At 32.0% G+C, this 24,569-nt stretch overlaps 3 protein-coding genes and 1 non-coding gene across 5 annotated transcripts in view; 3 read left to right on the top strand and 1 right to left on the bottom strand.

The window, feature by feature from the left end:
* Positions 1–3,018: 3,018 nt before the first annotated feature.
* Positions 3,019–4,543, bottom strand: LOC125811646 (probable sugar phosphate/phosphate translocator At4g32390). The gene has a single exon (XM_049491170.1). It carries the CDS (start codon positions 4,336–4,338, stop codon positions 3,286–3,288), a length of 1,053 nt encoding a protein of 350 aa, XP_049347127.1. The 5' UTR covers positions 4,339–4,543; the 3' UTR covers positions 3,019–3,285.
* A 9,335-nt stretch (positions 4,544–13,878) lies between these two features.
* LOC125811679 (beta-glucuronosyltransferase GlcAT14B-like) lies at positions 13,879–18,903 on the top strand. Of its 2 annotated transcripts, none has more exons than XM_049491205.1 (4): positions 13,879–14,561; positions 16,460–16,535; positions 16,626–16,741; positions 18,066–18,903. In XM_049491205.1, the coding sequence occupies exons 1-4, from the start codon at positions 14,030–14,032 to the stop codon at positions 18,578–18,580; spliced, it is 1,239 nt and encodes a 412-aa protein (XP_049347162.1). In that variant the 5' UTR covers positions 13,879–14,029; the 3' UTR covers positions 18,581–18,903. The 2 variants fall into 2 exon arrangements, with proteins under 2 accessions (XP_049347162.1, XP_049347163.1); XM_049491206.1 differs by lacking the exon at positions 13,879–14,561 and adding an exon at positions 14,870–15,038.
* Positions 18,904–20,136: 1,233 nt separating this feature from the next.
* LOC125811845 (nuclear pore complex protein NUP205) overlaps positions 20,137–24,569 on the top strand; it is a 30,743-nt gene continuing 26,310 nt past the window's right edge. Inside the window, exons 1-3 of the mRNA XM_049491395.1 lie at positions 20,137–20,331; positions 20,937–21,035; positions 23,183–23,257. Of these exons, the coding sequence (XP_049347352.1) occupies positions 20,191–20,331; positions 20,937–21,035; positions 23,183–23,257 (315 nt within the window). The 5' untranslated portion in view covers positions 20,137–20,190. The remainder of the gene's footprint in view (positions 20,332–20,936; positions 21,036–23,182; positions 23,258–24,569) is intronic.
* LOC125812003 (small nucleolar RNA snoR100) lies at positions 22,578–22,681 on the top strand. The gene has a single exon (XR_007441953.1). It is a non-coding gene; the product is annotated as a small nucleolar RNA snoR100 (small nucleolar RNA).

The following is a 24,569-nucleotide window of genomic DNA, read 5'->3' as shown; positions in this document are numbered from 1 at the left end:
GAAGGCCATTTATCTCCGAATTGATTTTTTTTATTGACAACTTAAGGGGGTAAAAGAGGGCTAAAAAATATTCAGCATTCATGTCCATATCAAACACAATATTCTTCCCAATATGCTTGCCTCCGAAGTCTGATTTGTCAAATATTTTTTTACAATAAGAAAATATTGCGTAAAATAGTTAAATCCAGTGTTTTCTCTTTTGTTTAAAGAGTATATGAAAAGATAAAAGAAGAAAAAGGGGGGGTGAGAGGGTGGGGAGACGGCGATGACCTGCGAGGAAGAAGAGAAGATAAAGTAAATGGGCCTTTTTCTTTAGGTTGTAGATAGTTTGTTAAATGGGTAATGGGGAGGGTTAAACGGGTATTTGAAATTTGGGTTAAATATTTGGTCAACCTGAGTTGAGGTGTAAGATTGAACCACGTGTACAAAATGAGTCGTCCGTTAGTGGGAGGGGTAAATGTGCACTGATTATTGGACGGCGAGGGCATTAATGGACAAGAAGTATGACGAAAGGAGTTGATATATCATTTTCGAAAGTTCGGAGGTATATTTGTCCCTTTTCCCGATATACAATTTTGTTCATAGGGATGACAACGGGTCAAATTTGACTTTGTGATATGAGAAATTTTGTCAAGTTTTTGAGCTACAAGTGTTAGGTTTTTGTAATAATAATAAATAATAATATCAACTAACTAAAGCAAATTATGCGGGGTGAATTTATGTAGGACGGATTCATGCGAATCATGGCGGACTAAAAGTTTTGTGGGTTTACACATATTTGCTTTACAACAGTTTCGCTCTATAAGCCATCTCATGTTCACGAAAAAAGGTAGGATTTAAATTTTGTGGTCTACACCTACCTTATACATCAAATATTATGTCTTTATTGTTAAAACTAAGGGGAGTTTGTGTATTGACAATGTGAAAAATATAAGGAAAATGATTCAAATATGTCATCGAACTTTCAGAAAAGGTTCATCCATGCCATTATTTTTTAACTTCAATTATGCAATGTTTTACACGTGGTCAATTATGACTTGGTCACATCATTAGTTAGATCATTTTTTTAAAGGCCAAAACTCTAAAAGTCATCTGTGTAATTAAAAAAAAAAACACCCATATTAAAAAACGCATACATTGTTGGAATACATGGTATCAAAGTCACAGATGTTCTTGTTCTTGGATCAGAGTAGATCATCACCTTATGAGCTAACCCAATGTTGGCCCCTAGGTTATATAGTCCGCCCTCCCACTATTCAGGCTTGTGCGCCAGAGGATTTTACAGACTCAAATTGGTTGAGGGAATGGATTACTGTCTTATTTATATAGAGAATTCTTACCTCATAAGCTAGCTTAGTTGCGAGCCCAATGTCCTTTTCTTAAACACTAATAACATGATTAGGTGTATGTATGACCATGGGGTTGACGCTCGAGGAGGCAACAACAATAATTATAATTATGCCTCAATCCCAAACTATTCGAGATGAAAACAGTAAACACAATATAATATATCCTAGGTAATCTCAAACTAATATAATCTGACTTTAGAGAATTGTACCTACCACAAACTTTTTGCTAGCCAAGGCTGTAGACCGAAGTAATGAAATGAAACCTTTGAGTAAACATTACAAAGGTGCCTCAACTTTAGGAAATTTCACATCTTTCATTGTTGTCATAACCTTTTACTTCTTACACAAATTTGAGCGCTACAAATTATGACTCAAGGGTAGTTTACTCGAGGGGAATGACCTCCGAGGCGGACAAGATAAGAGAGATGAGATTGAGATGGTTCAAATTATGTAAAGATGAGGTGTGTGGATATGTCAGTAATTAAGAAGGTGTTTAAGGTGGTTGTAATAAAAGTTAGGAGGGGTAGGTGTAGGCCGAAGAAGAATTGGGGGAAGGTGATTAGATAGAACATACAACAACTTCAGCTTACTGAGGACATGACCCTCGATAGTAAGATATGGAGGTCGAAGATTAGGGTAGAAGATTAGTAGGTAACCGGGTGTTGTCACACTTTATGTGGGAGAGGCAGGGGCTAACCTTTCTGTTTCTCCTTATTACTAATATTTTTTAGGAATCACATAGTTTCTTTGTTCTTCATTGTTTATTACTATTTGTTGCTCCATTGGCTTTGTATTTTGTTTTTGCTGTCTTATTTTTTTATAATCGTGTTTTTGAGCCGAAGGACTATCGGAAACAATCTCTCTAACCCCACAAAGGTAGGAGTAAGGTTTCCCACAAAGGTAGGAGTAAGGTTTGTGAATATCCTACCCTTCTCATACCCTACTTGTGTGATTGCACCGATTATGTTGTTATTGTTGTTGTTGGTAGTTTACAATGACTTATTAGTAGCTCTAGTTCCTTTATCTCCCATCTTCAACCAATATCCTACACAATAACATTGCTCAGAAAAGCATATACTGCCATTTCTCATCACTTCATTACTAGAACTGACTTTCCTGAAAGAGTTGCTTCTAAGTCCAGAAATTCAAGCCTACTCTATCATCAACCAATGAGGCAGACTTTAGGAGAAAAATTCGACAAACATTTCTCAGGGATCAAACTCGGAAAAATTGGCAGCATTAACTTGTATTCAAGCTAAATAAACAGCGCGAAAGAGTAACCAAGCATCCTTTCTAAAGGATGGCCCGGCTAAGTGGACTGCAGAAAGTATCATGTTGGACTCATATGAATTATGTCATCTATACCAAACAAATAGATATCTTCTCTGACTCAAAGAAAACACCAAAGAAAACCATGTACAACAATATGGTTTATTCAATATAGTTACATCAACAAGACTGGATCTTACCAAATTTCAGGTCAACTATTTGAACATGTCGAAGATAACCAACATCATCGGTTGCTACATGTCTATCGATACTTTAACATGTTGAACACTTCAAAGGGAAAGCTTTAAACAACAGCTGCATTTGCTGAACTCCTAAGGCAATGAAGTTAAAGACAAATAAAGTATTCCAAGAAAAGGGAAACAAAGACATATTTAGCTGAGCATCAGTTACTTTCATCGGTAAAAGCTCTTCTAGTATTACTATTCTGTCAAAATAAACATAAATTGCCTCGAGTCATGCTCAAGTACACGCACGATCTGGTAAGGTAATACGAGCAATAAAACTATTATAAGATCCTCAAAACAGATAATGTAAACGATTTATACCTAAAAAACAGAACCTAAATCATCCACACAAGGACGTTATAGTCTGATCTTCAGGTTTCACCTCTCAATGTCATCCTACCTAAGGATAATACGAAGTAAACTCAACCCTGAGACTCATTCTTCTTAGCACCATTCTCCCCTTCTCTTTCCTCCAACAATCTTCCAGCCTCCTCATCAGCAGCCTGTGAAGCCTTCTTCTGTGCTTCATTCGCCTTAAGAGCCTGCAATTTGGCGTGGTTGTAATACGCCACACCTAAGAAAGCCAATCCATATCCAACCAAATTCACAGGAGTGACAGTGTCCTTAATCACGGACCACGAAAAGGCAATCAACAACCAATCCTTAACCACACCAGCAACATTCATAGTCAAAGCAGATGTCTTCCCCACAAGCAAAAACACAGCAAGATTCAGAGCAAACGCGCAGAACGAATTAGTACCAAAGATCACCCAATCAAAATGGAAACTAGATGTATCCTTCAACAATGGATATTCCACAAAAATCCATGGAATGAACAAGAAAACCAAACAGCAAGGCGCAACGTAATACAACGAAGTAATCGGATTAAGCGTAATACCCTTTGATGTCAACAGTATCTGAATCATAACCAATCTTGTAGCCTCAAAAGCTACAGCACCTAACTGTAACATAACACCCCATGTATCAAATTTAGCTTCTCCATAAGCAGCAATAGCAACCCCAATCGAAATCGACACCATATTCCCCATTGTATCAGATTTAAATGTATCTTTCTTAAGCATAACCCCAATTGAATACACAGCAACAGGCATCAAAGCTTTAAGCATTTGAATAAAAGAGACAGACAGATAAATATAAGCAGAATTCGATAACCATAGTGAAAATGCATAAAGCAAACCAATGGGTACCACAGATTTGCAATAAAGATCCATTGTCATTGTCACAGGCTCAACAACTTTAAACACACGAACAAGAAGATAAGCCAATGAAGAACAAAAAGCCATATGAATAATTGTTAGTGAAATTGGGTAAGGCCAATTGTACAACTTACGATCCAAGATATACTTGTTGTACACAATCACAGTAAAAGAAAGGAAGATCCAAATTGCAACATAAGTGTATGAAAGCAAGATTTTTTTCACAACCCCTTCACTCAAGTTTCCACCTTTTCCCATTTTTTCAACTCAACAACTCAAAATCAAGCAAAATCAAGAAACACCCACAATTCTTTTTGGATCAATGAAATGGGAATTTGGGGGAAAAAGAGAGAAATTTAGGAGGAGAAAGAGGAGGCGTTACAGGACAAAGAAGGAAGAGTGGAGAGAGTTTATATGCTTATGTGTAAGATTGTTAAGGAAGGTGAAACTGAATCTCATTTTGTTTCTTTGACTTGGTAATTAATTCATTCTTGATTATATTAATACTATATACTAAAAAAAAAACAATTTAATTTTTTGGCACTAAAATTTGGATTTAGTCATGTTTTAGGGGTAATATTGTAATAGTATATTGGTTGAGAAAACCAAGTTTATTTTTTGGGTCAAATTGATTAAATGGCTAGGACCAATATTTTGTCTGATGTTCGATATTTATATTAAAATAGATTTTTAATAGGAAAAGTCTCATGTTGAAAGAGGTAAAGTGTTTCGTGGTAAAGTGATTTTATACGCCTACTCGAATTTGAGAAGAAAAAATAATTCCCTATTTAATTTCAAAATTAGTGTTTGCTTGTAAATTTAAAAAACTCAAATATGTCATCGAATTTTGGAAAAAAGACTCAGTTATGTCATTTTTTGTTCGAGAAAAACGTTTATCCATGTCATTATTTGTTAACTCAAAACAGTTTCGATTTTGCAAAATTATATTTTTGCACATGGTCAATTAAGATCAGGTCTTATTTTTTTTAAAAAAAAGAAGGAAAAAACTCAAATATGCTATCGAACTTTGAGAAATGACTCATCTATGTCGTTTATCAAATGTTCGACTGATATGTGTTTCAGTCAATAAATAATGGCATGGACAAGTCTTTTCTCAAATGAAAATGACACAGATAAGCCGAACTTTTAACCGATTATATATATGAACTTTTTTAAAAAAATTGATAGCATATTTAAGTCTTTTCGTTAAATTCATTTTGGAGTTGAATTTCCATTTTGAAAAAGTGCTTCAACGGACCATTCACGTGTATACCCCTATTTTGAGGTAGTTTTTAATTTTTGTCCTTCAAATTAGTAACTTTTTTTTATTTTCTAGCACTTAGAATAATTAAAAATGATTGGAAATATTTGCTGATATTAAAAAAAATAAAAAATCAGAAGGCACAAGTTATATTTTACAAGACAAAAGAAATTCGCAAAGAATAACTTAGTTATTAAGACATAAATTTAATTTCAAAATAGTATGCCTTACGAAATTCATAATCCACGAGGCATAATTTACTTTCTCAAAACTTACGCCAATAGAGACATAAATTCTATTTCACCGCTAATTCTGTTTAGGATAAATTATTATGAAATTATGTTAACTCTGTATAATTTAGCACTATATTAGTGACAATTTTGTAACTAATTTTATAATGTGTGGCCACTTTAGATTTGAATTAATGCATGGATTAATAATTTTCTAAAAAGAAATATATCTTTATTATAGTACAATGTTTGTACTCATTACTGTAAAGAATTTGTGAATGCAATTAATAATAATATGGACCACTAACTTACAAATTTATATCCTAATTCTGATATCAAATCTTAGTTGCTTCTAGGAGTACTTGTAACAATTATAGTTCCAAGTTTGGCATGGGCAACTAACCATGTTAGACTTTTTCGCGAATCGAGAGTTTTAATAGACGAATAAATTATTTTCACTAATTTTTTTATTTATTTACAACACAATAACTGAAAAGTTTGCTAAGACGGAATGAATTGTGTAATAAATAAATGCGCAAGTTAATAAATTGTTGAATTTGAATCTTTATAATTTTATTTGGTGTTTATTTTCTATTTATCATTTATGTTTATGGGTATAGTATCAAATGGAAAGAATAAATGAATTATTACTCAAAAAAGGTGAAATGCTTATTTCATTTTGATAATGCAAACTCATTAAGTAAAAGTTAACTATAGTAAAGTGAGAAAGTTCTTTTTTTGTCAATCTCACAAAATAATTAAACGAATAATAAAAGTTTGGCAAAATAGTTCAAACTTATGCTCCACATAATCTCCTTTTATATTGCAATTTTGTCAATTTATAAAAAATCAAAGTGATAATCAAATTTTAGCTTAATACACAAAACAATTTTTTTTTGCATTTTCTAGGATGAAAAGAGAGGAAAAAAAGTCAAAGAAAACAAATTATGTCAGGAGTATCTAACATAAATCTATGTGAGAGAGTTGTTCAAATGGTAAATACCTTTATCTTCAATTTTGAGGTTGTGAATTCGAGTCATCCATCTCCATCTCCAATTTTAAGGTTGTGGGTTCAAGTCATCAAAGGAGCATCAAGGGTGGGAGTCATCCTAGGGAGGGGTTAAAAGAATACATAATTTATGTCGAAAAATTCCACATTGGGGTGATTCTGTATCTAGCGGACTTTGACTTCAATCTCGAGACCTATGGTAAGGAACGAAGGAGTACTTACAACTCTATCAAATGTCTAACAATGTGGAATTTTTCAACGCAAATCCAAATTTTAATGAAAATATTGAATATTGAGTGAAAAACAAAAATAAATTTATTTATTTATTCTATTAGTATTAGTTTGCAAGAGGAAGAAAAGTGCTCATAAGTCATGGAGTAATATAGATATAATATGACGCCACAATAATTGCAAGAAAGATTACAATATAAGCAAAGTTAATACTTGGAATACGAGATAGTATTAATTGGTATGTAATATGTATATATTTTTAAAAAAAAATTGAAAAAGGCGGTTGGCATGATATGTTTATTTATACTAGATGAGTGTCGCCCGTGCTAAGCACGGGCCCAACATTTTAGGCCAAGTAATACTAATATTTTGCACCAGCAATGGTGTTGTCATTAGGTCAGGACTTGACTTTTAGTTCCTTGTTTGTTTGCTATAATAAATGTCTAAAATCGTAGACAACATAAAAGCATAGGCATTCTTTTTAACATAAGACAACAATCTTTAAAATTACACGTGCCCAACTCTTCCCATAAAATTTATTGCAACCATAGCTTCATGAACATACTTCATAGGTAAGAACCAGTAACCCCATCACCACCATTTGTATACATCTAAGTGAGAATTAACTTTGAAATTCACACAAAATAAAAGGAGCACAAACAATGTGTTTGTCTACATTTTGCCCCTAGAAAAATGAATACATTTATCACTTGTGTCTATCATCCATCATTCAAACCTGAAACAATAAACCTATTAGCCTGAATAACTTCATCAGTAGTACTTCAAAAGTGTTATTCCAAAAACAAATAAAAGACAAATTTTAAAAAAAGAAAACTTTAAATTGCCAAACTACCCTGGCTACAAGCAAGCATGTTGAAACTTGAGAAGTTATTCAAAATTCTATATTATTTTTAAAAATATTTTAAGTTATTAATTAGTGTGATTTATAATTTTTTAAGCGATTTTGAAGTAATATATATTATTTCGTTCTCCTAATTTATGCGGCATAGATATAATTTCAAAGATTAATCATTTTTATGTCTTTTAAATATTTTAAATTGTTAATTATTGTAATTTGTAGTACCTTTTACGTAATTTTTAAATAATTTTTTTTACTTCTCATGTCCCAATTTATGTGGTATTGATATAATTTCGAAAGTTAGCCAATTTTGTTCACGTCTTTTAAATTTCGAAGTTATTAATTATTGTGATTTATATACTTTTTACATCATTGTCAAATAATATATGTCATTTCCTCTAACCTATTTTATGTGTCACACATAGAATTTTGGAAGTCAAATGATTTTTTTATATTAATTTTAAATATTTTAACTTATTAATTATTGTGATTTAAAGTATTATTACTGTAATTTTCAATTATATAACAGGCTAAAAAAGAAATGTAAGACAAAATTAAAAGGAAAAAAATGTAGAATTAATGGTCAATTAATGTGATGCAAATGAAATTTGAAGAGGCAGCTAAGTGTTGTATATATTATTTTTTTAAAATTAAGTTGTTAATTATTGTGACTTATAGTACTATTGTGCTTTTAACATCATTTTTATAAATAACATATGTTTCTTCTTTTATCTTAATTTATGTGGCACAATAGAATTTAGAGAGTTAATCATTTTTTATATGATTTTTCAATATTTGAATTCAATAATTACAATAATTATAGTACTTTTTATATAAACTTTAAATAATAAATGTTATTTCTTCTATCCTAATTTATGTGATAGTAATATAATTTTGAGTGTCGATAATTTTTTAATACTATTTTTAAATATTAGTAATGAACAAGCAGTAGATTTTTCAAGAGTCAATATTTTGTTACACGGGACCTACTATATGTTAATTTTTGTGTCTTAATTTATGTTATATCATGTAACTTGAGAAGTTATCGAAATTTTTATATGATTTTAAAAATATTTTAAATTGTTAATTATCGTAATTTATACTTGTTTTATTACTCTCTTTGTTTCAATTTATGTGGCATATATAGGATTTAAAAAATAAACCTTTTTATGTTTTTTAAACATATTAAATTGTTAATTTTTGTAATTTATAGTATCTTCTTAACATAATTTTCAAAAAATATATGTTACTTCTCATGTTTCAATTTATGTGGCATTGATAGATTTCTTGGAGTCAAGTGATTTTTTTATATGTATTTTTTTTAAATTGTTAATTATTATGATTTATAGTATTTTTTACGTCAATTTCGAATAGTATATGTTTGTCATCTAACTCATTTTTTTTGTAGCACCAATAGAGTGTCAAGAGTCAATCGAATTTTCTTTTACATAGCTTTTAAATATTTATATTGTTAATTATTATTTATAGTATTATTTATACAATTTTTTAAATTTATAATCAACAGAAAGAACAATATTAGAGAAATAAATTTAATACAAAGAAAATATTAAATAGTAAAGAAAAATATTACTATTACCACTTTACTACATATATGTAGTAAAATAATATATTTTAATCTTAATAAAATTATTTATAGCTACATAAATATTTATCACTTGTTTTAGATCATAAATTTTAATTTTTTTTTCTTTCTTAAACTCTGTGTCAAATTAAAATAACTTATATAATATATAAAATAGAGGGGAGGGATAATATTAAGTGTAATATTTTAAGTACAAAAACACTTAAAAGGCTAAAGGTACCGTGTTAGAAAATGTGAGAGACCAAAATAAGGAAGAACTTGTCAAATAAAATTTTAATGGACCCCACTTTATTGGATGACTCTATTTAAAAAGTTGCATAAAGAGCGCGTGTAGTAAACATCTAAGTAAGGACCACACTTTGTAAAAACACAGATAAAAAAAAGAGTAAAAAAGCACATGGCGCGTAGTAATTAAGTATCAGATGGGGTCCATAAGTCAGAATATAAGTACATTTTGAGAAAGGACGAATAAATAAATACATACATATGTGTTGAGTTTTTTGTCCAATAGAGCAATAAAATAATCATGATAGTAGCTGGTACAAGTCAATTACAACGATTATTTTTGGTAATACCTAATTTACCCCTTGATCGGCAAGCAGCAATGCCCTTGCATAATAACATAATTACTAATTTGCCCTTGGTCGTCCTAGTCGTCTTCACTCTTCTATATAATAGAAATTTTAATAAAACTGTTAGTTTTGATACAATTTTAATCTAGGCATGTAGTCTCATGTAAATTGAAGTTCTTTCCCAATAAATAAATAATATTAAAATTTAAATTGTTGTAAATTCAATTGTCGATAACAAAATAAAAAAGGTGTGATAAAAAATGTACTCTATAAAATATCTCACAATTTATGAAAACTATTAAAACTTGCTTATTTAGGCTCTCTTTTTCAATTACCGATGCTAAAAACAATGATAAAAATAAGTGACCCAAGGGGCGGTTGAGTCAGCAACTAATTTTTACGGAATAAGAAGAAAGGATGTTATTGAATCTTGTTGTTGAAGGACATTTTAGCAGTTAGACGTTTTTTTACTGCTCTCTCAATAGAGTCTTCTTTCCAACCTTCAGAGTTGATGAAATAGACAGTTAACAAGCTTATTAATCTAACTCAAACTTAATACACATCAATCGCACTTCACCTTATGATGTTATTAAGTGAGCAAAACATAATATTCATAAACAAGGTATGAATAAATCATGAGGTGTCACATTAGTATCTTAATTTTCTTTTTATAATTAAATGTCCGTGACTATGTAGTATAAGTTTTCGAATACATATAACTCTACAAATATTTATTGATTCAAAAGGTCAATAACAGTAATAACTAGTTATTCTTTAATATAATGCTTTCACGCGGTATAAATAATTTATTCACGTAGAATATAAATCTCTTTTTCACAAAATTTATAATAATTTTTTAATATAAAATATTAACTTATAAATAAAATTTTATATTTAACAAAATAAATGAAATCATAATTTGGAACAAAAGGAGTATCGATCACTTATGAATAAAGTTTTAAACTTATGAGTTACAAATTCTAGGCAAATGTCTACTCAAGGTAACAATTAAAATGAAACAAAAGGAGTATCCATCAAAACTATTATACAAACATATTATATATTTATAAAAAATACTCTGTACAAGTAAGTTTTTTTCCCCTAAAAAAATTGGTTAAAATTAGTTTAAAATACAGTGTGTCCTTCACTCAAGTTCCCTTGTTTTTTTTGCTTAAAAACCAAAAAAAAAAAAAAAAAAAAGGCTCAGACAAAATTTACCAACATTTTTTTTTATTTAAAAAAAGTAATAAATACACTTATTATCCAGACACATCCATCTTGATAAATTTCAAATGAAGTGTTCTCTCCTATTCCTTTAGGAGATTCATGACCCCCAAAAGAGATTGCAATTTTAGAACCTTGAAAAATGAATATAATCAAATGCAACTTTCATCTTCAATTTTAACTAATAAATTCCAAATAAAGTAAAACTATTTGAATGATTGGACCCCTTCATCCTTACTAAAAAGTTTTTAATTCAAGTCATGATAACAAAAATCTTTTAGATAAAGAGCTTTTTTTTTCTTCTTAAAAACGAATTATTCTTGATCAAAGTCTGAATTAGTCGGACTCATAAATATTGAATACAATTTATACAAATAAAGCTTTTCCGTCTATTTGCTTAAATTTTTGTCTTTATTTTTAAAAAAGTGTACAAATATAATTCTTAAAAAAGTTAATTATCCAAACAACAATAAAATGATAGACTCAAATTTATAATCTATAAAATTTATAAATAAAATACAAAAATAATAAAACGAAGATCATTTACTAATTACTATTGGAAAGTAGATTTTTTTAAAATTTTTGGTAAGGTAGAAGAATAGAAAGAGTACACTTGGCTAGTTATTTGTTGCACTTTGAGTAATTGGAGAGACTTTGGAGGAAGTGAATTTAACGTGCAACTCCACATGTATAACGTGACTTGAAGTAATAAAGCTAAATTTTGTTTTGTTTTTCACTCGATGTTTTATATTTATATTACGTTTGTTTAAAATTGAATCGGAAATTATATGGCTTATTTGTAAGGCTGACGTTTATGATATTTTTTTTCTGTACATATGAACTTACTTTCGAGACTTTGATAACGATGGAGAAATCTTAATTATCCCACAATAACTATTTTTTCTTTCATACTTCTATTTGTTTCTTTTAACTTGTCCCTTTTTGACAAATCAAGGAAAAAAAAATTGTTTTACTTATTATACCCTCAATTTATGAGTTCTTGTTTTTGAAAAAGGGAGAACCTATTTAATGAGTAAATTGATTTCGGAATTCTATTAATTAATAGAGATAAAATGGTAAACTCATTATGTCAATTATTATTTTCTTAATAGGCGTGTCAAATAAAAAATAGACAAATAAATATGGACAAAAGGAATACAATATTAGTGCACAATTTGTTGGGCTTTATTGGTAACCTTTGCTTCTTCTTTTATATTACTTCCTCCGTGTAATTTTACTTGTATCAAAATTAAAAATAAATATTCATATTTTAGCTTTTAAAATTAAAATTTTTAGAGATAATTTATTATTTTATACAAAACATTAATTAATATGTGAATTTTTTTTATAAATACTAATATTAATAATAATATATTTCATCTTTTATAAATAAAAGTCTAAAAAGGGTGGTGGTAATCCCAACAACCAAAGAAATTAGCTATGTTTATGACCTTTAATTGGTGTCATTTTAATTGTGCATTGAATAATTTGTGTTACAAAATTGAAGAAGAGGGAGTTGAATATAAGTCAAAAATCATAAATGAAGGCACCATTCTTTCTTTTTAATAATAATAATAAAAAAATATCCCAAATTATTATAAATTTAAAGTCATGGCGTAAATGAGGGTCCTAGAATTGATTACATCATTTACATGTACATCAACATCATAAACTACCCTTTCACTAAAACTTCCCATCCGATACGTTTTAAAATAATTGTCACATTTTATTTTTAAGGTGAATTTAATTAATTTTTAAAATTAAATTAAATTATAAAAATTACAAAAAAAAAAAAAACCATGACGGTCAAGTTTTTGTTAAAAGTGATTACTCATATTATGTTACATTATATCTATTTTTATAATAATAATTCAATATAACAATTAAAACAACATTATTATAGAAAAAATTTAATGCTACTCAAACCCAACAATATTATTACTTTCACGCATATTATACGTCCCAAATTTTTTTAAAAAGAAGATAATCACCAACACTAGATTTAACTTTATTATTACTTCTCTTTAATCTTTCAATAAAAATAAATATACCAAAATTCACCTTCAAACCTCTCACTAAAATAATTTTGTTATGGAAGTGCTAAATGGCCATAAAATTTGGTCAAAAAATTTAAAAAACTATAATATTTTTTTATTTTAAAATAAACTGATCTTTTTTCATTTTTAGTTAAAAAATATTAAAGTTAAAAGGGTAAAAATATTTTAAAAAATAAAATAACATAGATAAAATATCATTCTGGCCAAATTCCTGGTCAAAAGGATTTTTCCATTTTGTTATTCTTTTTCCACCATTCTTGGAGCTTTCACTAAATTCAAGTCACATTACTACTGGACTCATTTAGATATTTCACTCCCAACAAAAAATTTCTATTCTATAGAAAAATGATTTCTTGAACTAGAATATATTAAGAACATGATCATAGAATAATAATCTTTCCTTTAGAAAGAGATATCTAAATCTCAAACTCGAAACTGGTATTACTAAAATAACTTCTTATTCTATAGAAAAATAATTTCTTGAACTAGAATATATTAAGAACATGATCATAGAATAATATCTTTCCCTTAGAAAGAGAGATCTAAAACTCAAACTCGAAACTGGTATTACTAAAATAACTTCTTATTCTATAGAAAAATAATTTCTTGAACTAGAATATATTAAGAACATGATCATAGAATAATATCTTTCCCTTAGAAAGAGAGAGATTATTCCTTTCATTACAATTGTGTTGGTGGTGGGGTCCACCAACTCCATTAATCACCATGTTTAGAGAATTAAACAAGATTTGTTATACAACAAAAATCCCTTTTTACAACTTTCTATGAACAGTGACAAAATATTTTTTCAAGTGAAAAGCAAGAACAACAAAGGTCAAGAATGGTAGTACTAATACTATTTTCAAAGAACAATATAGAATCTTGACATAGCAGATCAAGAAAATGGAACTTACCATAAAGAAAACTAAATGGATGGTTCCTTTAGCTTTTGCCCTTTTAATCTCTTTTTTCTTAATCATTTTCACTCTTTCAACTAAAACCCCATTTCAGAAATCATCCATTAAAGCTAAAGTTCCAATCTTTGTTGAATCTAAACTACACATACCTTCTACTAGACCTATTTCAACAATACCCAAATTGGCATATTTGATTTCTGGTTCAAGTGGAGATGGGGAGAGCTTAAAGAGGACATTAAAGGCTTTGTACCATCCATTGAACCAGTATGTTGTACATTTAGACCTTGAAGCACCAGCTGATGAGAGATTAGAGTTAGTGAACTTTGTAAAAAGGGAACCTTTATTTGTTGAAGTTGGGAATGTGAGAGTAGTGGTGAGATCTAATTTGGTTACTTATAGAGGACCTACTATGGTTAGTAATACACTTCATGCTGCTGCTATTTTGCTTAAGGAAGGTGGTGAGTGGGATTGGTTCATTAATCTTAGTGCTTCTGATTATCCTTTGGTGACACAAGATGGTATGTAGTTAAAAACTAGTTCTTGTAATCTTTTTGATCTATCTTTTCCCTTTTCTGTGTGTTTGCTAGTGAGTATCCTTTTCGGAGCTAGTTGGGACCAGGGGTGGAGTAGGTAGAGCTGAGGGGGTTCAGAACCCTTCAGTGGAAAATTGTACTATTTATACATGGTTAAAATTATCTTATATATATCTTTTTCATGTGTTTACTTCATTTGTTTAATATTTCAATCTTACTTTCATTTGCTTGAGATTCTTGGTATTCAGATTGAATAAATGTGGTGCTTGCTTGCTATTGCTTCCTTTCTTTTATTTTTAACACAGACAATGCCAACTAGAGTTGGTGAACTTTGTAGGGTAACTTTGTTTGTTGAAGTTGAAATTGTGAGAGTAGTGGTGAGATCTGATTTGGTTACTTATAGAGGACCTACTATGGTTAGTAATGCACTTCATGCTGCTGGTATTTTGCTTAAGGGAGGTGGTGAGTGGGAATGGTTCGTTAATCTTAGTGCTTTATGTAGTTAAAAACTATTTTTTGGAATCTGTTTATTATATCTTTGCCCTTTTCTGTGTGTTTGCTAGTGAGTATCCTTTTCTGGACTAGTTGGGAGCATTTGCTTAATATTTGAATATCACTTTCATTTGCTGAGATTCTTGGTTTTCGAATTGAATAACTGCGGTATTTGCTTGCTATTGCTGCCTTTCTTTTATGTTTAATGATAGGCGACCCAACTAGTTTTCTTCAGTATAGATGCTTCCATTATAAGTGGTAGTGAGAATTATGGTGACAGTTATTCTTGGCCATTTGTGGTGGTGAAAGTTGAAATAGTAGTGAAAAAGAGGATTCCAGTCGATGAAGTGGCATGAAGTGCAGTAAGCCAGTAATTTAACTATAAGAGAATTGAGACTTACTAGTTGTTATTGCTCTTACTTCAGCCCAGGTACTCGTCAAGACTCGTTTTAGTTTGAAACAATACTTGTAGGTTTGTGTAAATATAAGTGTGGGAATTAAGATAATCCTTATTTTCCTTAAATAACAAATCTTTGAGTAATCAAATAAGATGAGCAGCCAAAATAAAATGTGATGGACACAAAATTTCATGTAGCCACCGGCTAGTTTTGAATTGAGGTGTGTTGAAACACCAACAAGGTGTACTTGATTGATACATTGATTGAATTCCTTTACAATAAATTAGTAACTTTTTTGGATCCACACTTGACATTGATCCGAAGTTGTTTTAAGCAGCTCACATTTTATACAAGTACAGGAACTGGTTCATTGAGGAAAGACTTGTATATTCGTGTAAATATAAATGTGAGATTTTAGAGAATCTTAATTTGCCTTAGAAATAACGTTTGTTTTATTAGAACGAAATGAGCCCAAATAGAATGTAATGGATACAAAAAAGAATTAACCTTAACAACCGTCCAACCAACCGGTTAAACTAAAATAGCCGAATGTAAAGTATATGTATTCCATTTATAAGTATGCGTAGAACTGTGTATATTCTATGTATACCAGTTTGGAAATGTAAACGGTGAATTGGGTGGCTATTTGTGTACAGATCAACTAGAAGAATTAACCTAAATAGACCCTACAAAATATCCATGTATCCACCCAGCTAGTTTGAAGTTGAGGTGTACTTGATTGCTAACTGGTTGATTCCTTTTTGCGTGTGTGCTTGGGGGAGCGGAGGTGCCTTTGTGTGCAGGGGATTGTTGTGGAACACTCTTAGCATTATTCTTATGCTACTCCTATCACCTGACAAGTAAATTACTTGTTGGATCCAAACTGGACATTGCTTCGTAATTCTTCTAAGAGCCCAATGTAATATTAGTGCAGACCAGCTCATTGATTACCGTCTTTCTAATGAACCTGTGCATTGATTTTGTGTTTGACAGATTTACTTCATACTTTTTCGACCGTGCCAAGAGAACTTAATTTTATTGAGCATACAAGTGACATTGGATGGAAGGAGTATGTGGAGCTTTTCATTTGATCAATCAACCTATTTTTGATGAGATTTAGTATGTCTAGCTTACTAAAATGTTATATTTCTGTTTGTAGATACCACAGAGCCAGGCCTGTAATAATTGATTCAGGGTTGTACAGCCTGAATAAATCAGATCTTTTCTGGATCCCGCAGAAAAGGAGTATGCCAACAGCATTTAAACTATTCACAGGTGAGAATTTTGTGCATTTGTGTCTATGCAAAAGGAGGCAATCGAGCTCTTTTGGCTGCTTTGTTGGCTTGCTTTCTTGTTGCCATTCTCAGCTTTCAAAGCCGTATTAACTTGTCTAAAGCCTCTATAAAGCACCTCTATATTGTTCTTTTTTTTGGGTTGGTTTTAGGCCTGTTTTCAGCCAATTCTTCCGTAAGATCTTCGTGAGTTAGTCATGTGTATTTGGATTTCAAATCTGCTTGAATTAACAACTTAGTATCAAATACACTTAATGAATTTTCCTTTGCATCCTTTCAGCTTTATGCAATGAAAATATATTTGGAATTTCCTCACGGGTGACTGTCTCTTCCGTTCCTTAACTTCAGGTAGAGTTCATGCATAGCCAGAGGCATGTTCTCAAGAAGATTACACGAAAGTATAGATGTTAGGGACAAATATTGGGGTCTTGGGTGTGGAGGAAATGGTTGGTTTGGAAACAACAACGTAAAATTTTAAGTGCTAGGAATATCACACAAATGACTTTCTTGAAGGGGCCTTTAGTATGAGAAAACTCTTTCAAATGACCCTTCATTGGTCATCCCCGATGTGGTCTATGAATAAATATTGTAGAGTGGCTGCACACTTTGATACCAAGAGTTCTTAAAAAGAGTTAAAACTACAAAACCAGGTGCACCTTATCTTCCTACTACTGCCTGAGAATCAGCTGTCCTTTTTAATTGTCCACTTATGCAATTAAACTGTTGTTTTCGCTTAGTTCAAGTATGATTCCCCATACTACAATACGATCTCTTAACACATTTTATTGTGAACTATGTTCTGTTATAACATAAAACATGATTGTTTGACTGTCTGAGTCGTCAAATCATATGAAACTGGAAAAGATATCAGACTGGACCTGATTACACAAGCTTTTGGAAAAACTCTCAAATGTTTGCCCCTATTTCCTTGTACTTGGGATCCTTCTCAAGGGATTTTGAGAATGCCTTCTGCAAAACAGAAAGATGAAAGCAAAGACATTTCAAACTACCATTTTTGTTTCGTGTTGAATATCAAAATGAATACTTTATTAATGCGGTAGTCATAGACTAACTCATTTCAAGCAAGCACTATTCTATTGCACTTGCATAAGGTTTCTTACTTTGAATAAGTTGCCGTAGGTCGAGTTCTCTCTTTTTTGCTCCTGTATGATCACCGTTTCTATTCTGCACTGTGGTCATATGTTTATGAAATTGGCAAATATAATTTTTTGCTAGTATACAATCAAATATCAATATCCATAACATACCAAAGATTTTGAAAATGTGATGTTATCGCTTTTCCTCAGGCTCTGCTTGGACGATGCTCTCTCGCCCCTTTATGGAGTACCTTTTATGGGGATGGGATAACCTCCCAAGGATAGTCTTAATGTACTACGCCAACTTCCTTTCAACGCCTGAAGGATATTTCCACACTGTCATATGCAATGCAGAAGAGTTCCGGAACACTACAGTGAATCACGACCTTCATTTCATATCCTGGGATAGCCCTCCAAAGCAACATCCACATGTTCTAACTCTTAAGGATTACAAGAACATGGTCGACAGCAATGCATCATTCGCCAGAAAATTCCGCAGGAATGAACCAGTGCTTGACAAGATTGATTCTGAGCTCTTGGGGCGCAAAGTCGATGGTTTTGTTCCTGGTAGTTGGTTTGATGGTGGGGATGCAAACTCTACCATCTCACAGTATATTCTAAGAAACATAACTTCACTGAGACCTGGACCAGGTGCACAGAGAATGAAAAGTCTTATTTCTAGTTTGTTGTCTGATAAAGATTTTGGCTCAAAGCACTGCATCTAGTTCTTGACTGGTTGCAATTCAGCAATTCGCGTGCGATAATGGAAATCTCTCGGTTGAATAACGGATCAGTTGATCGTTGCTTACTTCCCTCGAACAATGTTATAAATGGGGAATGGAGCAGCTATACTTATATACTTGCTATAAGGTTAAGAAAGGAGTAGAAATGTATGGTTTATAGGTGTATTTTTTCTTCTTCTTTTGAGCAATTGCCTGTAATTTTTTGTTGGCCAAATGGCTGATGGGATGTTACTATTAGTGAATGAGGCACATTCTTGTAAGACATGATTGAGTCTATAATATAATACATTCAAGATTTTAAACAAGAGTTCACAATTATTCTTCTAAATGCTCAATATCTATTTTGATAGGAGATAGTATCTCGTGAAATTAGTTGAGGTTTAGTTGATGTGTGCCTGACTCAGACACCTTTCAGTATGTTTTAACATTTATATCTCAAGTACTTTACCATTCTCAAAAAAAAAAAAAAACATTTATACCTCAAGTAGAATGTGTATAGTAACAAAATACTTAAAGTAACCTTGGTTTGGTTATTTGATCTTGAAACCTCATAGTGTTCTTCCTACTTCACCTCTAATTACTCGAGTGAAATAGACCCTACATGATGTCACAAGTTAAAATTTTATTTAATTATATCAAATTTCAATCAATAATTTTACATCAAAACTAATTATGTAGTTATTATTCCAATATTTTTAGTCACTACTAATAATCCAATATATAGGTTAAATTAACATATTAGGGAAGGCAGTGGAAGAGAAAGAAAGTAGTTGCGATTGCTTGAAAAAAATTAGTTGAATTATCAAGTGGGATAAAAGGATTGAGTGTACAAGCGGTAGCTGCGATTGCTTGAAAAAAATCAGTTGAATATGCCGCTCGATGATCGGATGCGCAATCTTTCAGCTTCAGGGGCTTGATCAGGATTTGAGGATGCTCCTTGGCTCTTTTGCTTCTTTCGAAGATCACGTCGAATCGCTCTCTCATACTCCTCATAGGTCAACCTTGGTACCACAAAGGCCGTCGCCATTGGTAGATAATCAAATGAATTATTTAAAAATTGAACTATAAATACTATATTATCTGGTTCATTTTACATGAACCTATTTAATTAAGCATGATTCTTTTTTTTTTTTAAATAATTTTTTTAAAATTTATGATCATAAATTAATCATTTATATGTGTACAATAAAAATTATTTTACTACTGACAATGCAAAAAGTTCACAATTAAATTCTTGATTTCACCTTATATGACTTTTCGTTCAATTCTTTTGAATTCATTGGATCCTTTTCCGCCTTCGGACCAATTTTCAAATATATATGTTTTTTAAATATACTAATAAAATAATTCCCGTACACCAATTTTCATTTTACTTTTTTTTATTCTACAATACAAAAACCCTAAACTAGGGCTTTTCTTCCCGCCTTCTTCCTCACCTCTCACTGTATCAGTTCCGGTGAACAGAGCTGAAGAGTACGTACAGATTCTGGTGAACGGAGCTGAAGAGTACGTACAGATTCTGGTGAACGGAGCTGAAAAATACGCACAGATTCCGGTGAGTGGAGCTGAAAGCTGAGAGTAACAGAGAAACAATGGTGTCCCCGAAGATTTTACTATCTCTAATTGAATCTACTGTATTGGGACCCACACCTCCTACGCCATCGGAGAGGATTGAGCTGCTTCACGCCATTCGTCACTCTCTTCCATCTTTCCAGTCACTACTTTCCTATCCGGTAAACTTCTATTCGTTTTATTTGGTAGGTCAGTGTAGCTATTGAAGTGAATAAGGAAAAAAACGAGTTTTAAGCTCAAAAAATGGATATCTCAATTATATAAGAATGTGTGGGATATAAAGAACAAATTAACTTTAGTTTGAGTTTGATTATTTATTGTTGAAATTTAGTAAAGTCCTTATTCATAAGAAAAAAAAAGGGTGGTCTCTAATATTGATGAATGGATATAGAGGATTCGTATAGCCTAGCTGACCTAATTAGGTTTGGCTTAGGGATCAGTTAATTGAATGATTGATTGAATTATGCAGTTATTATTGAATTCCTTTTTTAAATTGTAGAAATGTTTTTTTTTCTGAATATACAAGCATGTATATCAATGCGTTAGGAGGTAATTGTTTGTGTCTATTGATCAATGAATTTCATTTTCTTGGAATGGTTGGTTTGTTGGTTGATTTTGCTTTAAGAAAGTAATATGAGCCTGTGAAATGTTTTGGCCAAAATGAGAATTCTTTGCATTGTCTTTTTTTTTCCTTTCAAAATGTGGAAAAATTATTGTGAAAGAATGATGTTATCAATGACCAAGCTCACTTTTTTCCCCTTAATATGTAGCCCCCAAGCCCTCGGACCGAGTTCAAGTCCAGTCCAAAGAAGTGAGACTTCCAGATTCTGGCCCAATTTCACTGGATGATCAGGATGTTCAAATTGTGAGTTCCATCCCATGCTGTATTCTTGTTATACCCTGTGTAACTTAATTCATGATCTTTTTTCAAAGGATTCTTTTTTCATTACTATCAAAGCATCATAATCCCTTGGAAACTAGAATTGGATTTCATAATCTTGTTCACACTAATCGATCTACTTAAGAACGGTTATGCAATATCAAGTCCCTAAACTTTGGGTGCTGTAGCTCAATATGAGCTTGAAATCTCTCTCTGTGCAATAATTATGTCCTTTTACCAAATGTTACTGCACAATATTTGAGTATGACTGTTATAGCGGGGTAGTTTTTCAAAGAATGTACCACGATAATGAATGCCACAATTGTTACAGGTAGAATGCTGTTATAGAGAAGTAAAATAAAACATGAAAGTTCGGATCTGGAGAAAATAAGGATGTTATAATGAAATGCTGTTATAACGAGGTTTGATTGTACTCCATTGGGTAGATGTCAACTGGACTTATTTTATTTTCTTGATTAGTTAATAATCTCCGCCTAAAAACTAGCCATCACCTCTTTACAACCTAAACTTGACCCTTCTGCTAAGAGAAAACATTATTCTACTAAATGCTGGGAAAGAAAATGGACAAAAAATTGCATATCATTGTGAATGATGGCCTCACGTGCTAAAAATTGTGTGGCAAACATACAGTGCCATGTTAGCAAAATGTGTCTTACAGACACAAATTTAATTTGAGTTTAGGTGTTCAATAGGAACAACTCATAGTTCAAGTGTCTAAATGAAATTCTGGCAAGTTCAAGGGGCAGCATATGTATTCAGCCAATATCTTGTAATGATAAAATACATATACCTAAATTGTGACTTCACCCTATTTTTTTAGTTAAAAATCATTGTATCTCTCTCGAATTTCTTTATTAATTTTGGTCAAAGTACCCAAAATTGATTGACCATATTTGGTACGGGTCCCACACACCTACAACCTTAGGTGGTGAACTATACCTGTGGATATATAAGTAATGTTACCTTTCTCAAAAAAAAAAAAAAGGTGGTGAAGGTTGCAGAAACTATTAGATGTGGCTGACAAGATATTCCATTGTGCCGAGATGTGAAGTGCATGTGCTCCAAGCAGTGCTGGGACTTATTCCTAGGTATTTGTGGTATTCCTTGGATGATGCCTAATAGCATCCGGGGTTTGTTAGAGTGCTGGCAGGGACACAAATTCCAAAAGGATCTGAAACAAATATGGTTCATTTTTTCTCTCTGCATCTTTTGGACTGTATGGTCGGAGAGGAATAGAGCTTGTATTGGAGGACAAAAAAGTCATATTAATAGGATTACGAACACCTATTTGCACAGTCTTTTCTTTTTTTCTGGTGTAACAGTAGGCATATTGATGGTATAGTGCAGTTCATGATTTTTCTAGAAATTTTAGGAGGAACGAAGTAGTTGCATGGTTGTCATAGATCAGTATATTTTGGTCTTTCTAGAGTCTTTGTACTTTTGTATTTTCATTAATAGTACCTTTACCATCTGAGCACATTAAGCCGATGCACTGGATGATATTGAGAATGAAGGAAGCACGGTCATGTGCACAAAAATTGAAATAGAGTTGACATGTCTGCTCCCTCTGATTCCCAATGATTTAGGGGCATGAGTTGAGACTCACATCCATAATTATCTATTAATGTCATTTTCAAAAAAAAAAAGAATACCTTTACCGTTTCAGGACAAAAAACTCTTCATTCGCCTTGCCTGACCACATCTTGGCCCAATTGCAATCTCTAGTGTAAAGTAAAGTCAATGTAGGAATTAGAGGAATTCAAGCAAGATTTACGAATGCAACTGTTGGATGTTGTGAGTGGAGAAATATAAGTGGAAGAGGAAGACAAGAATCACCTCGAATGAACTAAACAAATAATTGTGACATGTGTGGGATGTAGCAAGTATCTTGTCGAATTAGTCGAGGTGCATATAAGTCGGCATGGACACCACAGTAATAAAAAAATTGTGTTCACATACATAATGGTGGAATTTAAATGTTCTATATCTACTTTGTCTTTGAATTGAACGCCTCATTTTATCTTTATGTGCATATTGTAAATATTTCTCTTTCACATTTGTTTTGGTGTTGCAAACCATTTGCATTGTCTAATTTGTTTTGTGATATTTAGGCCCTAAAGTTGAGTGATGATCTACATCTTAATGAAGTAGACTCTGTTCGGTTGCTTGTTTCTGCCAATCAAGAGGTAGGTCATTTTCTTTATTTGTTTGTGTTGTAGAATTTTTGGAATTTCTTATGTAATCAGTTTTTGCTCATTACAAAGAGTACTATACAGTTTACTCCTCTTTGATATTCGAAAATTTGCCTTGTCTGCCCTTCTGAACATTGTTTTTGTCGCCTCTAGCCCCTGCCCTTATTGGGATAAAGGTAGTCTCTTTGACCCATGTGCAATGTGATCATAGCCTTGATAAGCTTCTTTCTAGCCCCACCAACAGTTGCACTTGCACATAGGTTTGATTTTTCTGCCTCCTTATGTCTTTGTTTGTTTGGAGGAAGCCTCCACAGAGATGTCTCACCTCCCTAAACAGTTTGCTCGACCGAAGGTGTAGCAGAGTAGCCTCATTTTCACAGCTCTAGGTTGTTGACTGACTTGATGCAACTGTCAATTCGGTAGTCGGGACAAACAATCCTATAACAGGGACTTCCATCATTCTCCCGCTTTTCCACTTCAACTATTTTTTTCCGTTGATCTGGATAGGAACTAAAAAAATGATACATAGGCTATAGGTTATTCATGTCTCTCTGCTTGATGCTGGCCAAGAGTTCCCACTTAGCTTTAACCCACTTTTCTATTTCAATGAGATTTAACTGTAATGACCAATCAAGAGATTCTTTTTTGGAGATTCTTGAGATCGCGTCGGCATATATCAAATTCTTCCTCTCCCTGCACATATGAACTTTTGATCTTTTGGCTATTGGAATATCATTGGGGCTTGGATGTAATTTTTAGAAATATGGCATTACAAGCAACTCTCTTTTTTCAAATTTCTCAGTTGGCTCACAAATCTGCTCATCTAGTGTTGAGTCCTAGGTCTGGTCTGATCCAATCCGGACGCTCTGTCCCTTACTTTTTATTTTGATCAACTTAACAAGATTTCATTCATCAAAAGGGTCAAATCGGTCATAACAAGAGGTATACCAAAAGGTAAAGAACCTACAAAACGATATGGTTCTCTACAAAAGATACCCAATCCTCTATACAACCAGGAACTGCATGGGTGCAAAAACATAATAAGAGATTGGAGACTACTCCTCAACTGACCAAAACTCATTTTTCTGATGATAAGGGAACCTGCAGCTGCTACCCTTTGGATGTGCACTAGGTAAACCCCGCTCCAGTGTAATAACACGCAATCACACAGGAGAGGTAAACTACACCAGACAAACCTTGTGCGTTGAGCTTGACCGAGAAGGCATGCAGAGATTTTTGAACCTTAGACCCCTTATTTGAGACATCTCCTGCTCAACCAACTCGGCCACCCTTGTGGGTTTCAACT

Source organism: Solanum verrucosum, unplaced genomic scaffold, assembly GCF_900185275.1.
Source record: "Solanum verrucosum unplaced genomic scaffold, falcon-dt-bn FXZP01000238.1, whole genome shotgun sequence".
NCBI classification, from domain to species: domain Eukaryota; kingdom Viridiplantae; phylum Streptophyta; class Magnoliopsida; order Solanales; family Solanaceae; genus Solanum; species Solanum verrucosum.
Note: the sequence above shows the minus strand (reverse complement) of the source record. Positions and strands in the feature narration are given on the sequence as shown.

Bases quoted from the DNA above. Each gene is read 5' to 3' on its own strand.
- LOC125811646 (XM_049491170.1), bottom strand. From the start codon at position 4,338: ATGGGAAAAGGTGGAAACTTGAGTGAAGGGGTTGTGAAAAAAATCTTG.
- LOC125811679 (XM_049491205.1), top strand. From the start codon at position 14,030: ATGGAACTTACCATAAAGAAAACTAAATGGATGGTTCCTTTAGCTTTT. The intron at 14,562-16,459 runs GTATGTAGTTAA...TGTGTTTGACAG, and splicing joins TCCTTTGGTGACACAAGATG to ATTTACTTCATACTTTTTCG. The intron at 16,742-18,065 runs GTGAGAATTTTG...GCTTTTCCTCAG, and splicing joins AGCATTTAAACTATTCACAG to GCTCTGCTTGGACGATGCTC.